Source organism: Hirundo rustica, chromosome 23, assembly GCF_015227805.2.
Source record: "Hirundo rustica isolate bHirRus1 chromosome 23, bHirRus1.pri.v3, whole genome shotgun sequence".
Taxonomy (NCBI): domain Eukaryota; kingdom Metazoa; phylum Chordata; class Aves; order Passeriformes; family Hirundinidae; genus Hirundo; species Hirundo rustica.
Window position 1 is genome coordinate 5,295,349 of NC_053472.1, and position 14,078 is coordinate 5,309,426.

A 14,078-nucleotide genomic window follows, 5' to 3' on the forward strand; every position below is an offset into this window, starting at 1 on the left:
TTCAGCCTCGGAGACTGACGCCAACGCTCAGGTATTTTGCTGGACCAGTGTTTTCCCACATGGCTCCATGAATCATGGCCCTGAAAAAAAAGAACGGGCTCCTTCCCATCCCACCCAATTTATGGTCACGCCACCCAATTTTACGATCCTGCCCCAAGCGAGGCTGATCGGTGCCGAGCTGGATTTTTTTAGGGCACCTTGCCGTCAGCCATGCCAAGGCCGCTCCCGCCCCAAGCCCCGTGGCCTGCAGGAGGAAGTGGCCCCTTTTTACCTTTCCTCTGTGCTCCTTGGCATCGAGTCTCCTCAGGGGTTTCATGCGCTCTGCGGCCGCCAGCGTGTGGGCCCTCAGGCCTTTAGCTGCATAAATATGCAGAATTCTAAGACAGTAAATAAAGACACCGATCACTGACGGGCCATGGGAGCAAAGAGTTTCACAGGGTAGCACTGCCACTTTCGGGGTTTCACGCCCAGAGTCCCACACATCCATGCCGTGAGCCCCAAAAGCTCCCATTCCCACGGGAAGGGCTTCCTACCTCAAAGAGCTGCAGTGTCCGAGAGCCCTCAGCACTCCTGAGCTCTGCCATGCTGCCTCCTTCCCACTCCAGCACCTTCCTTCAGCTGAGATTCGCCACCGGGAGGTGTCAAAGTCCTCCACAATTCCCAGTTTGGGGAATTGTATGTATAAATCGCTTTTTTGGGGTGATGCAGCCCTGGGTGTGTCGGGGAAACCTCACCACCACTCCCTAATTGATGTATCTGTGATATATCAACTGTTCAACTGCCTAATTGATGTATTTGTGATACATCAACCTGTCCAACTCCCTAACTGATATATTTGTACAGTATCAACCTGTTCAGCTCTAATTTTTATCTAAACTCCTGGCGAGAGGGACCCAGACCTTATATTTTGCACAAGACATAGAGTTGTCACAGCCCACGGGAGTGGCTGGTGGCCCTCAGTGATGGGGAAAACGCTTCTCTGCTTCCCTTTGGTCATCTGGCTCTGGCCGGAGCCCCTTCCATTCCCCCAGGCCCTACTTGAAGGAAATGCCAAGCCCCGAGAACAGGAGGAGACCGCCCCGCACACAGTCACACCAAGCCCTGGCTTCATTCTGCCCCAGACAGAAATATCTGATGCTTTTCAGGCAGAAGGTGGTGGGCAGTTGTTTCTCTCCTCGGGTAATTTTGCACCCCAGAGCCACCCCTCGCAACTTCAGGAAGTGGAGATACAATTCTCTGGCTAATCTGATTTTCAGTCAAGCTCAGCATTAGCTGTGGCTGCACACCCACACGTCCCCAAGGGTGCCAGGAGAGGATGATAGTGATTGAAGCGGAGCTGCAGGAGCAAGGGCTGCTGCAGGAAATGCCTCCAGGCCACAGCTGGATCGTGGAATTCCTTCTTAGTCTGCTCAATGTGTAAAATTAGCACAAAGTCTGACAGCTAATCTCTGGTTCTAGCCTGTACATATATTATTGAACTAATTGACTGCTAAACCAACCAGCTTGTGGGTAGGAAATAAAACACTCTAGGCGTAGCAAAGTTACTGTAGATCTTTATTGGGAAAAAAAAAAAAAAAAAGAAAAAAAAAAAAGGTCTTTTTTTTCTAACCAGAACAACCCAGAAAGAAATGATGAAACAGTTTCATCTTTGTTTTATGTTCACACACAGAATTTACATACATTGGAGTGAAAGGAATTGAAAAGCAGTCAGAGCAACCACAGGCTTGATTCACAACTGCTTTATCCCAGTTTCACCTAGGGAATATCTCTGAACTTTATCAAACTGGAGGAAGCAGTGGTGAATTAAGCTCCTTTGAATTAATTTCTTTGCTGGGTTTTTCTGCAAATACAAGCCACTAATTTCAACGCAAACCTCAACTACTGCTCTTTTCCAACAACTTTATGATCACTTACATGGTCTAGTGCTCGTGTCTTCCACATTTGTCAATATTCAATTAAAAAATACTCTTGGAAAGTCTTTAAGGCTTTCAACCTGAGTTTTCAAACCTCATCCAGGCACAAACTGTAAGGCCACTTGAAATACTGCCTGGGTGGCAACTGGACTCCAGGTAATAAAGAGTACAATAAATTATTTTGCAGTTAATCTTGCAAATAATAAAATCATCTAACAATCCTGGGCTTTAGAAAGCAGAAAAACCCAGAGAAATTTTGTTTACCAGCCAAGAGCCTCTTGTTTGTCAAAAAAACAATAAACAAGGGTTGAAAGGGATGTATCTCCTGAAATATATTTGCCTGTGACATGGCACTCCTGAGCCTCAACCAAAATATTTTCAGTCGCATTGCTTTCATGAAAGTGAAGCTACTCATTGTTTAGGAAAGGAAATCAGAAAGCCATAAAGGAATCGGAACTTCCCAAGGAGAGGTCACTAAAGTTCCCTGGCTCAGCACATCACCAGCCCCACACTCAAATGCTACAGAAAAGCGAAAATATTGCCAAATAACGGTAATGCCATGGATTCCTTGATGGGCTGCAGTCCATCTGGAAAATCCCTGTCTTCTCAGTGATCTCCTGACACAGGGCCATGAATTGCAATCCTGACTCAGGCAAAACTCCCAGAGGCTTCAGTGGGACAGCGGCAGCCACTAAATCAGCCCCACCCCTCAAAGTGGGATATCTCAGAGCCCCAAACCCCCCTGCAGCTGAAAGCCCACGGCCCCATCCCGCTGCTCCACACCTGCAGGGCTGGGCTCCGGGGGCAGACAAGGTGAGAGCTTCCAGGTACAGCTGGGTGTGAATTCTTGCTCTGCAAACAGGGATCTCTGACTGCCCTGGCATTTAGTTCAGCTTTATTTTCAGGCTACTGCGCCTGCCTGCACCAGCAGAACAAAGCTACTCTTTATGGTTTTCCTGACTTCCAAAGGAGTAGTAAAATTTAGGAGAGAAAAGTGTCCATTTAGCACCCCCCCTCCAATGTTTTCTAGCGGCCTAAATCTGGTGGGAGTTCCTCTGTGGACACACACAAACGAGGCATTTACACAAAAGCAGCCCTATTGAACCGGGTTTGCCCAAATTTAGAGGTGGCCGTACCCTCACCGAATGCTACAGCTGGCCTTGGCTACAGAGGAATCTGTCAATTTGTGGCCATGGAAGTGAAAATCACCTCGTGCTGGCGCTGAGCACAAGTGTGCAGCACCCAAACCCGCCCAGGAGAGGCGGCAGGAGCTGCAACAGCGAAGCGATCTTGTGCTGGGCGCCAGGACAAAGCGAATTTCACTCGACACGCGAAACGCCGCGTGCCGAAATTCCCACCCCACCCCGCCCGCTCCTCCTCATCCCCACTCAAAACCCACGGAGGTGCTGGATGGAGCATGGAGCGGCCGAGGACCAGGCCCCAGATGTGCGACCTAAAGCCCCTCGACAGAGAGAGCGTGGCTTAACACGTACGTATCATTGTCTTCATCTTCCAGGAGCAGCTTCTCGATGGGCAGGGCGCCGATGGCTCGCCGGGCATCCTCCAGCTCCTGCGGGGCTGGCTCGGGGATGGAGATGGGCACGGGCACCAGCTGGGGCCCGGGGAGGCTGGAGGAGGCCGCAGGGTACTGCAGGGTGGAGGCTGGCAGCGCAGACAGGGGCTGCGCCCACGGGAAGTACGTCAAGGGCGGCTGCTGCTCCGTCACCTCCAGCGGTGGCACCACGGCCGGGGCGGTGCTGCGGGGCTGGGGAAGGGGACAGAAATACAGCAAAGTGAGACGAACGGCCACGTGGGGCAGGGGGAGGATGCAGCACAGCATGGGGATGCTCATCCTGCTGCCAGCATCCCTCATCCTGCCCCGCCGGGTGAAGCTCTGCACCGAGGGTGACACTTCCCTGTGCCCAGGTCACGCTGGCCTCAGGCTCCCTCCAGCTTCCTGTGCCCATTCCCACCTTCCCTGTGACCCTGTTACACCCTGTGCTGCCAGCTGCCCTCTGGACAATCCCAACTTTGGTGCCACCAAGGCTGCAGGCAGCTCGTTGTGGCCTCTGGGACGGCCCAGGCTGAGCCACATCCCAAATCCATCCTGCGGCCCTGTCTCAGCACTGGGGGCCACAAGGACACGGGCATGGCTTTGGGGGATTTGCTGGGTCTGCCCGAGCAGCCAGACTGAAGCAGGGGAAGGAAAATCAGCTGCCTGAGGTCCATTGGAACAGAACTCTCTGCCCTTCGCCTCCAAAGGGGGCCGCATAATCTTGTGTCAGCTGAGCAGATTTTGTCTGGCCTGAAGCCAAATCTTCTGCTGTCTCTGCGTATTTTGACCTTTCTCTTTTATCCTTTAACAGCAGCTTCTGAGAAATTTATTGCCCAGTCACCCTTCCTGCCTCACCTGATCGATGTGTTTCCTGGAACACCAATGACACTTTTTTCTTTTTTTTTTTTTTCCATTTTAAACTTGGAAATAAAGAGTGAAAATCCCTGCTCAGCCTGGGAGAGTGAAGAGAGCTGGGGCAAAGGTTGTGAATTTTGCCTGACTCCAGCACAACCACAACTTTTTGCCCAGCTCAAGCCGACGTTACAGTAATTAAATAATTCAGACTAACTACACCCTACAGCCCTTGCTAGAATGGGAATAAACATCATTTCCAGCTCGGTGTTTCGGACTTACTGCAAAATTGGTGATGAGAGGCTGGGAAGCGTAGGTGAGGACAGAGGAGGGTCCCACCAGGGTGTAGCTGGGACACACGGGCTGGACGTACATATCTGCCGTGTAGGGACAGCTGCCAGCCTCGTGGGACACGTAGTCAGGGTAAGGGCTCCACTGAGCCAGGGGCTGCAGGGGGGTGGGAGAGGGCTGGGGGATCCATCCAGAGGCCAGAGCTCCTTCCTCCGGGCCGGGCAGAGCAGGGGCAGCGGCGTCCATGTCAATGCAAGGCTGGCCTGCAAAACGGGACGGGGTTAAAGCCCAGCTCAGCACAGACTTCCCCGGGGAGTGACGGAGAGTCAGGGATACTTTACCCATGGGTGAGTAGGAAGGGACTGGCTGATGGGGCAAAACAACCTGGAAGAGAGAAAATAAAGAAAAAGAAAAAATCAGAGGGGGGGCACATCAGCATTAAATCCAATCACTTAGAGAGAGGCACAAAGCACGCCAGGGATTATCAGCTGATTGTCAGTGTCAGGGTCTGAATTCTCCCACCCCACACAAGGGCCAGAAGAACCGACCCTGGCAGCCAGGACACGCCACCCCAAACACCCACCGTGTCCCCTCAGCTCCAGGGGAGCCCAAAGTGTGTCCAAATCTCATGCAGCAGAGGGAATTCTCCATCAGAGAGGAGCCAGCCAAGCTGCTGCCTGCTGGGAGGGCAAATGCAGGCTGAAAACAAGCAGCAAACAGCCAGGGATGGCTCTGGGTTGTCTCTTTCAGACTCCTGAACACGCTGCCTCCCATCCAAGCCGCTATCAGTTCCCAGGAATCAGATCCTGCCAAGTGCAGAGCTCTTTCCCCTTTCCATTAAGTGATGGAAGGTGCTCAGCACACTAAAACCACCCCACCTAAAGAGATATTAATGGCACTGCCAGGCAGCACCAGGCTGCAGGGCCTTCAGAAAGCTCCAGAGATGCAAAGGTTTCTTTCCCTGGCACAGTGTTGCTGGGACAGGGCAATCACTGAGCTCCCAAGGGAGATTTTTCCTCCTGTTTGTGTTTTCCCTACCGTTGTAGCTGCAGTAGCACTGGAATTATGGACATTCCCCCTTTTCCTCTTCAGCAGCTCCTTCACCGGCTCCTTCACTCGGACACCTTGGTAGGGCCGAGGCTGTGGCTGCTGGTCTGGGGCAGAAGCTGAGGGAAAAAAATAAAAATTAAAACTTCATGTAGCATTTCTTTTCCTTTCAGGGACCCCAGATCCCCACGGCAGCCTGGTGCCTGTGCCAGGAACACGTTTATTTTATTCTTCCTTTCCTTTGTGTCTCTCAGTGCCACTGACCTGCAGAGCAGCTTCACGCACTCCCAAAATGAAAACCAGAGCAAATATAACCAAAAGGTGGCACACCAGAATTGCTGGCCAGGCAGGGACATAAAAAAGTAGAATTTGGATATTTAAAAGAAATATATTCGCTGTTTAAGCAGAAGGTATAAAAGCAACCCAAAATAGGAAAACATCGTCACTTGGCAAACCATTTAAACATCATTAGCTGGGCTTGAATATCTCATTTTCTCTTGAATATCTCATATCTCTTCAGCAACTGAATATCTTCACGTGCTGAAGTCCCAACCTAGACCAGAGCTGTATTTCAGTTCCAGACAAATTTTGCTCACAGCCTGGCCAAGAGGTTGATAAACAAGAGACAAGACATCACAGACCTTACACCCCAAAACCTCACACCCAGAAACTCTGCTCTGTTCTGAAGAATTAACTTTACAGCCAGCTCCAAAAGCCTCTCCCAAAGCCATGTGAGCAGGGCAAGCACATTTCTGCCAGAGCCAGAATTAACAACTCATATTTTACACGGAGTGTTGGGCGGGAATCGATAGCAGAAGGAAACCAGGGGATATCAAAGCCTGGTGTTTGTAAAGGCACCGATAGCAGAGGTGGCTGCCTGCCCCTTTTACTGCACTTTGGTGTGTAAATACATAAATTGATAAGTTTTCCATTTTTAAAGATTGCAACTGGCCTTTGGTTTTGAGGTACAGGTGGGTATCCAGCTCCAATCGGAATTTTGAACTATTATTCCACCCCGGGAGCAATTGTTTAGATTCACATCCCACAAGAATGAATCACTTCACCTCAGATCATCTCTCCCAGCTACATTTAATTCTGTGTACACTGAGATGTTCCTGCTGCACATTCCTGGGAGGAGAAAAATGGAGTTCTAAGTACAGAGATCATAAATCCACCTCAAAAATTACTTAACGAATGTTTCTGCTCTAATTTATTTTTTAAAAAATGCTTCTTTCCCTTCAGCTTGGCTCTTTTATTAACTCACTGTGCATAATTTAATTATGAAATCTTGATTGGCCATTATAAATCCTTCTAGGATCAGACAGAACTCCATTTATGCACTGAACTGTTGCCTCTTTTATGCACATTAAGGAAATACTTTACTTTAAAATGGCAGTTAAAGCAAAGATGATTTTCCAGCCTTTGCCTGATCTACTTTTGCTTTCTGAGGACATCCTTTGTGGCTCTTTAAATCAGGTTTCTTGCATTCCCCTTAATCCTGTGGCTTTCAAAATGAACTTTTAATACAGAATAAGGGTTCTTTAAGTCTCCGTACAAGCATCCACAAGGGCTTTTAATACAATTCACGTTTTGCTTTTTAACTTGAATCGGTACTAATTTCTTTGAGTGCAAATAATAAAGGGTTCTGGTGTTCTTGGTGCTGTGGGAAAACATCAGCTCCACAAATCTGAGCTCTGCCAGAGCTGCTTGAGTGGCAGAAATGAACATTTTGGGGAGTATCTCATCCCCAACTCATCAAAGGGCCTCCCTGCAGAATCAGGGTGGGGAAGGATGGTGGTTTCTGGCTCCAGGTTTGGGGGATGGGAAAGAAGAAATTTACTGTAAAAGCTGACAAATATACCTATTCAGAGTTTCCGGTGTAAGCAGAGTAACCCAAAAAAAAAAAAAAAAAAAAAAAAGAAAGAAAAAAGAAAAAAAAATTTTAAAACCAAAGTCTGCAGATCATATTTCGGTTCCCCCAAGCTGACCTCCAGAAATAAAAATAATGTGAGCACAGCTGCTTTTCCACTGCTCAGGGGCATGTGGGGTCTGAGCATCACAGACAGGCCAGAGCAGAACGCCTTTGGGGCTTCAGGGTGCAATTCCTCATCGAGCAAAAGATACATGGTCATTTACCAAGATCAGCGTTTGGAGGAATAAACTCAATTAAAATACCTTTGCAAAGGAAGAACCTGGATTTACTCACCCTTATCTAAAGGTTTTAACAAACGATGATGCTGTCTCGGAGCAAGATTCCATTAGATTTTAATTTTGGAGAGGCCAAGTTCCATTCAACAAAATGAAAGGAACAGCGGCGGTGTCCTGGCTTGTCCCCTGCAATTCCAGGACCCCACACGCTGTTCCTCAGCAGGGACACCTTGGTTTGCACCTGCTCTGTGAAGCTGGGGCAGTTTAAATCATCTCCAGTCGAGAAAGAAGGGAAGGAACCCAAACCCAACCATTGGGAAGCTTTGCGATGGTTTCCACCTCTCATCTGGGCTCCTTTCAATGCTTTGGCAGCGCTGCCTCCCCAGCCCCCGGTGTGTGCTCAGCCCCAGGCTCCCTCCATCAATGTTATCACCTGCTGTGTTTGCTAAAAGTCCACAAGAGCCTTGAAAGCTGCTCAGCAATCTTTAAAAGCGGCTGCTGAACACCAGAGCCGCTGGAAAGGCACCAAATGGCTCTGAACGTCAAGTGACAGCGGCTGGAAGATGTTGGGTTCCAGGCTGAGCGGCAGCTCGACCTGGGAGCATCCAAACTGCACAAAAAATAGGTTCCATGGGATCTGCCACCCAACTGGAGATCCCCGATTCCCAAAAATATTGATCAGGGTAGAAGGCCAGGCAGAGAAAGCGCGTCGAGACCCGGCCAAAACTTCAAACCCTATCCTCCCCTCCATTTTGGTTCAACCATTGCTGAGAGTGGAGGGAAGAGAGTGGCAAAACAGCTGCTGGAAGGGTGCAGGCAGCCAAGCGTGGCCGGTTTCAGATCTCTAAACTTCACCCCAGCAGCGCTGGCCTTCACACACACTCACACACACAAGCCGCAGCTCGGTTTCAGCCTTCAGCCTTCCAGCCAAGGCAGATTTCCCAGCAGGCAGATTTCAGTTTGAAATGCCCTGCTGGTCCTGCCCCAGGCCCTGCCTGCACCTCCGAGTGTCACTCTGGTCCCTCTCCAGAAGATTTTTCGTGTTCAGGACGCTGACACCTGATAAGCTTATCAATTGATCAGGGTTAACACTGCAAATGGCTTTCTTTTATCTTATTTTTTTTAATTGAAAAGAAACACAATAGTTTCTCTTGTTTGCAGTAGCACCAAAAAGCAATCGCTGGCTGCAAATAATAAGAAAAATTTAGATTTCAATTGGCAAGCCCCTGAGTTAATGGCTTGGATATTGGGGATCAAACTACATCTTTATCAGACAGGGTCAACTTTGGCTAATAATAAGAAGAAAGAGGTTTCATTTCATAGGCTTGCATGCTTAGAGTCAAATCAAAACCTTTTTACATCCATGCCCATTGCAAGGGACTCGGCATTGGTCATGATCCTGTCCTTATTTGCTAAATAATTACAGAGGTTCCCTCAAAAAGAGCAGGGTGATCTTTATCTCTGCTTTGCGGTCAGTCCAGGGCAGGGGAGCAAAGCACTGAAATGCGTCTTATTGCCCCAAATCCCGACAGTGACATGACAGGGAGCCACCCAGAAATCTTCATTTCAACTCCATCCCCATCCCTCAGCAGCCTGCAGGGCATGTCCTGCTCTTAATTAATATTTTAATTGACCCAACGGAGAGTTAAAGGTGAAACACTGACATGACCCACATGCAACTCCAGCCCCTGGGAACAAAAATCCAGTTATTTCTGCCAAGATCCATCTGAGCCAGTGGTGTTGGTGGCCGCAGGGTGGGGTGACTGGTGAGCACCAGGTCCCTGGAACCTGACCTAAATTAATTAACACACACCTGGCTGATAATTCTCTGGCTGGTCTGGAGAATCAGTAACCTCATCAGTGCCAAATAAACCGTGAAACGACTCAGAAAATGTTTGTCTGGGTTCCACTGGGCCATTTCTTGCTCCATTATCTTTTCAGTCCCAAATGATCCATCCCAGAGCCCCAGGTTTGCACACCCAGACGCATTTGGAGGCATGCTGGGCATGCAGCAGTGCAAAAAACATGCACACAGGCATTGGACACAACCCAAACTTCCCTTGAAGGAACACAAGGAAAGTTGAGCTGGAGAGGATTCTCATTTATCCCATTCAGTGCACTGTGGGTGTGTAATTCAATGAAGATTTTGCCAATGCAAAGCACCCACCAAACATCTGGGCAGAGAATCTGCTTTAAAACAAGCCCAGCTCGGAGCAGGGGCAAAAAGGGCTGGGTGATGGTTGATTGCTCAGCACAAGGAAATGAGCTCAGGAGGGTCCTGGGCATAATTTGACAGCCTCAATATTTCACCTGCTCACCAACCCCGCAGAATCCTGCTTGGCCAGGCCTCCTACACTGCGTTAGAACCACCAAAGTCAGGGAAATATTAATCTGACAGAAGAAGGTTTTAGATTTAAGCCCAATACCTTCATTTTCAGGTATTGGAAGATTTTCCAGGAATCAAGCTAGCCTTGGATTCAGGCAAATCCATGTGCCTCGTGCTGTTCTTGAGGAATGCTTTTGATAACTGCCCTTTAAAAAAAAAATTTCCTTCACGCTTAGAAGGATCTAACTGAGTGGAGAGCACTGTGCAGAGCCTACATTTTGTTCCCACATGAGGAAGGTATTGCAGATGACCAAACACAGAGTGGATTTGAGATTTTTCCTCTCGGATAGAAACGAAAATCAAGGGGAGACACAAAGTGCTGGCTAATCCCTGCCGCTCTGGTTATTCTAATTAAAAAAATAAAAGCTTTCAAGTGCCAAATGAGAGTTGGATGCCTTGGCCATGAAGTGATGAGGGCCACTAAAAGTTCTCTGTTTCAGGAGAAGAGAAGCCCTGGTGCAAAGGGGAAGCTGAGATAGACAGAAAGTGTCTTTAACCATAAGTCACCCTCAGGTCCTAATTCCTCCCAGCCCATAATACTCTTTCCATTTTAGTAATGCAAGCTTTCCATTTAATTGCCGCTGTGGTCATTCGTAGAGTTTGACACCTGCTTTGCAAAGCATGGATGGGCTCGACTTTCGTGCTATCCCTCTTTCCTGGTGGGGTTTTACCAAAATTATCACTCACAAGGTGCAGAATGTTGCAGTTTCACCTCTCAGTCTCATGAGCCGGTACTTTCAGGGCGGCTCTGTGCAGCCCCGCATCTGTTGTGGGCAGAAAAGCTTTTCTCTTCACTTTAAAAGCTTTTGGGAAGGGATTTGCAGAGGTGTGAATTCACATCTCTCGATGGTGAAGGGAATCGGAGCAGCTGAATCTCTGCCGGTGACTGCAACAGGAGCTGAGCCCCCAAAAAAACACGCACACAGGCAAAAGCAGCGCCTAAACAGGAGATTCCTGCAGAATTAGGATCAACTAGGCTGGAAAAGACCTCTGAGATCACCAAGCCCAAGCTGCTTCCACGCTTTTCAGAGCACAAACCGTTTGTACAGAAGGTACATTCGGGTCGTTTTAAACTAATTCACCAGGGAGGTAACAATAAAAACAACCTGGGAGGAAAGAGCTGGCGCTGCCCATGAATTTCCCATCCCTGAGGGGCCGCCGGGGCAGCTCCCATTCAGCAGAATCCTGGGGAGCCCCGACCAGTCACTTCTCCTGGGCCGTGGGAGGGAGGCTTTCGGGCTGAGCCACCCTCGGGGCTTGTGAGCGGAAGCCCAGGGGTGCAGTCCTGCGCAGGAGGCACTGTGCCGTGACCCGGGGAACATTCCCAGCCTGCAGGGCCAGCCAGGCCAGGCTCCCTGCCCCACAGGAGCCTCGGGGTGCCCCAGCTCCCCCGCTGCTCCTGCAGAAACCCACCCCCAAGGAGCAGCACACCGCCCTGGAGAGGTGCCCTGAGAAATGCCCTCAGGCGAGGCCGCACCTGCTTTGGGGTTTTCACGGGTGCACAGGATATTCTCACCCACCAGGATCATCCAGCTCTGAAGGGAACGGCCCGTACAGGGATTGAACCCAAAGTCTTGGTGCTCTCAGCACCCAGTGAGTCAAACCTCAGGGTTTCGGTTTGGAAAGTTCCCAGGTCACCTGAGCTGCCTCTGCACCAATTTCTGTTCCAGAGCAGGGCCACAGGTCCCACAGGAGCATCCAGGTGGCCTGAAGCAGGTGGTGCAGGAAAGGCGAGGTGCCAGCTGGTCACACTGGCAGGGGACAGAGGGGACACCAAGTGGGGACTCCCAGAGCCGCTGGGAACTCCAGCTTCCACTGAAAGCTGCGGGATCTGGTGCCTGGAAAGCTGCCCTGAGCTCAGGGATCACACGGGGGTCTCCAGGACACCCCTCCTGTCTGCCTCCAACGCCAGCACGCTGCAACAGCATGGGAAAGAAGCAGCATTCATCAGATTCCCGGCAGTTCCATGATGGAAAAAGGAATTCTGACAAAACCACAAAGGCAGGGGGATTTGAGGATTAAGAAGCTCAGGGGACACCGGCCAGTTGTCTACAAATTATCATCATGAATGACTGACACGATTTGACTCATGATTCCTGCAAGTGTCAAGAGGAAAAAGCAAAAATAAAAACACCAGTTCAGTTCCCAATTTCCTCCTACCCAAAGACTGTTGTTAGCATTGCTTTGTCACTGCAGAGATAATAATAAAACCCAAATAAACCATTCAGGGGCTCCTGAGGATGGAAGATTAGAATGGGGATTTGGATGTGACCATCTTGCAGGTTTTTCTCCACGTCTTCTCCCGAAAACTGCGCAAGGTGAGGGGGGGGGGGGGAAACAAATAAAACTTCCCAAATACACATGTGAGCTTCCAAAACGTTCAGTTGAAAAGAAAGAAAGCGGGGAAAAAAACCCCAGAGGAAACAGATTTCAAAGCTCCCAAAGGCACAGCGTTGGTTTATTACACGCAGTGAAACAACCTACAAGCTGTGATAAAAAGATGAGTAAGGCCAGATAAGTCACTGGCAAGGGTTTGAGAAATTAATTTTTCCACTCAGGTGTGCTGTACCATTCTGTGTTAATGGAATGAGAGGCAAAGGGAGGCTGCAGAGTTGGCAAAATGAGCATCACCTACTGATGACAAACGAGATGTACGGAGATAAGAGTGAGAATGAAAACCCCGCAAGAAGCAAACACCTACCTGGAGTAGGACCAGCAAACTACTCCAGCAAAGGTGGGCCCGGAGGAGCGAAATTATCTTGAAAACAAGAAAACTGATTTCCTGTAAAGTCATAACTGTATTGCCCTGAACTGCTTTGTTCATTACCTTTCTTAATTAGCTGAAAGGGGTACATATAAAAAAAAAAAAAAAAAATAGACACAGAAATAAGATTTCTCACAGGTTTCACTTTTCAAAAGGAAAATTTTCTGCTATGTAACCACCGTAACCTTTGATATAATACCTGCATCCTGTTATTGTTTTTATGAATCATAGTCTTCCACTTGATTCATAGTGATGAAAGCCAACAAAGCAGCCCTGAGCTCATATCCCTGCTGGAAAATGAGCATCACACCTCAGCGCTGGCCTCTCCTGAGCCGCTCTGAGCATCCCCTCCCCTGCCACTCTCTGCTGGCTTATCCCTCACAACCCTCAGCTGCCACCAGAGGTAGGAAAAACAAATCAGAGCTCACTTACATTTTTGCCAGTGCATTCTGTGGCGGGATGGAGCTTTTTTTTCCCCCGCTTCTTGGCTGAGGATAACTCGGCTCTGTGTGTGTGTGTGTGTGTGGCTCCTGGGTGGGGATGTGACAAGTGAGGGTCAGGATGTTTCTTTCGGCTTTTTAAAAGCGCCGTGTTCCCGCTGAGCCCGGTGACATCATCACCCCTCCGACCACAGCCACTTCAACATTTTCCCTTTGCTCTCTGCTTCTTCTTCTTCTTCTTCTTCTTCTTCTCCTTCTCCTTCCCCACGCTCAGCAGCTCCTCCGAGGGCAGCGAGCCCTGGGAGATGTTCTGCGTAAAAAAGGTGTCACCCAGATGGGTTTGAGCAATCAAAGGCGGAACCTGCCTCTCCTGGGATTTTCACCACAAATTTGCAAAATCGGGGCAAAAGGCTGGACAGCAGAAAAGGGTCTTTTAGGAAGGTTCTGGCACCAAGGATGATTTTTTTTTTTTTTTTCCCCTCACATTCTGCTGCTCAGGATGGCACAACTCTTGTCTTCACACGGCCAAAGCAGCCCCCAGGCCATGCCTGCCTGGCCCTTTAAATGTGCAACACTTCTAAAACCCAAAATTTGAGTGTTTGCTCCTGCCTTATGAGAATCTCAATTCCCCGGGGCCACTAAATTTGAACTTGTGAGGAAACACCTGTAAACACTTCAAGCC

At 49.2% G+C, this 14,078-nt stretch overlaps 1 protein-coding gene across 1 annotated transcript; it reads right to left on the reverse strand.

Moving 5' to 3' along the window:
- Positions 1-3,366: 3,366 nt before the first annotated feature.
- Positions 3,367-13,404, reverse strand: POU2AF1 (POU class 2 homeobox associating factor 1). The gene is made up of 5 exons (XM_040085168.1): positions 13,389-13,404; positions 5,650-5,777; positions 4,953-4,995; positions 4,603-4,874; positions 3,367-3,678 (listed from the first exon to the last, which is right to left on the reverse strand). Exons 1-5 carry the CDS (start codon positions 13,402-13,404, stop codon positions 3,367-3,369), a joined length of 771 nt encoding a protein of 256 aa, XP_039941102.1.
- Positions 13,405-14,078: the final 674 nt, after the last annotated feature.

Excerpts from the sequence above, each read along its gene's own strand:
- POU2AF1 (XM_040085168.1), bottom strand. Across the intron at positions 4,996-5,649 it reads GTGCTACTGCAGCTACAACG|GTTGTTTTGCCCCATCAGCC; the intron begins GTAGGGAAAACA and ends TCTCTCTTCCAG. Across the intron at positions 3,679-4,602 it reads CTCTCATCACCAATTTTGCA|CCCCGCAGCACCGCCCCGGC; the intron begins GTAAGTCCGAAA and ends CCCCTTCCCCAG.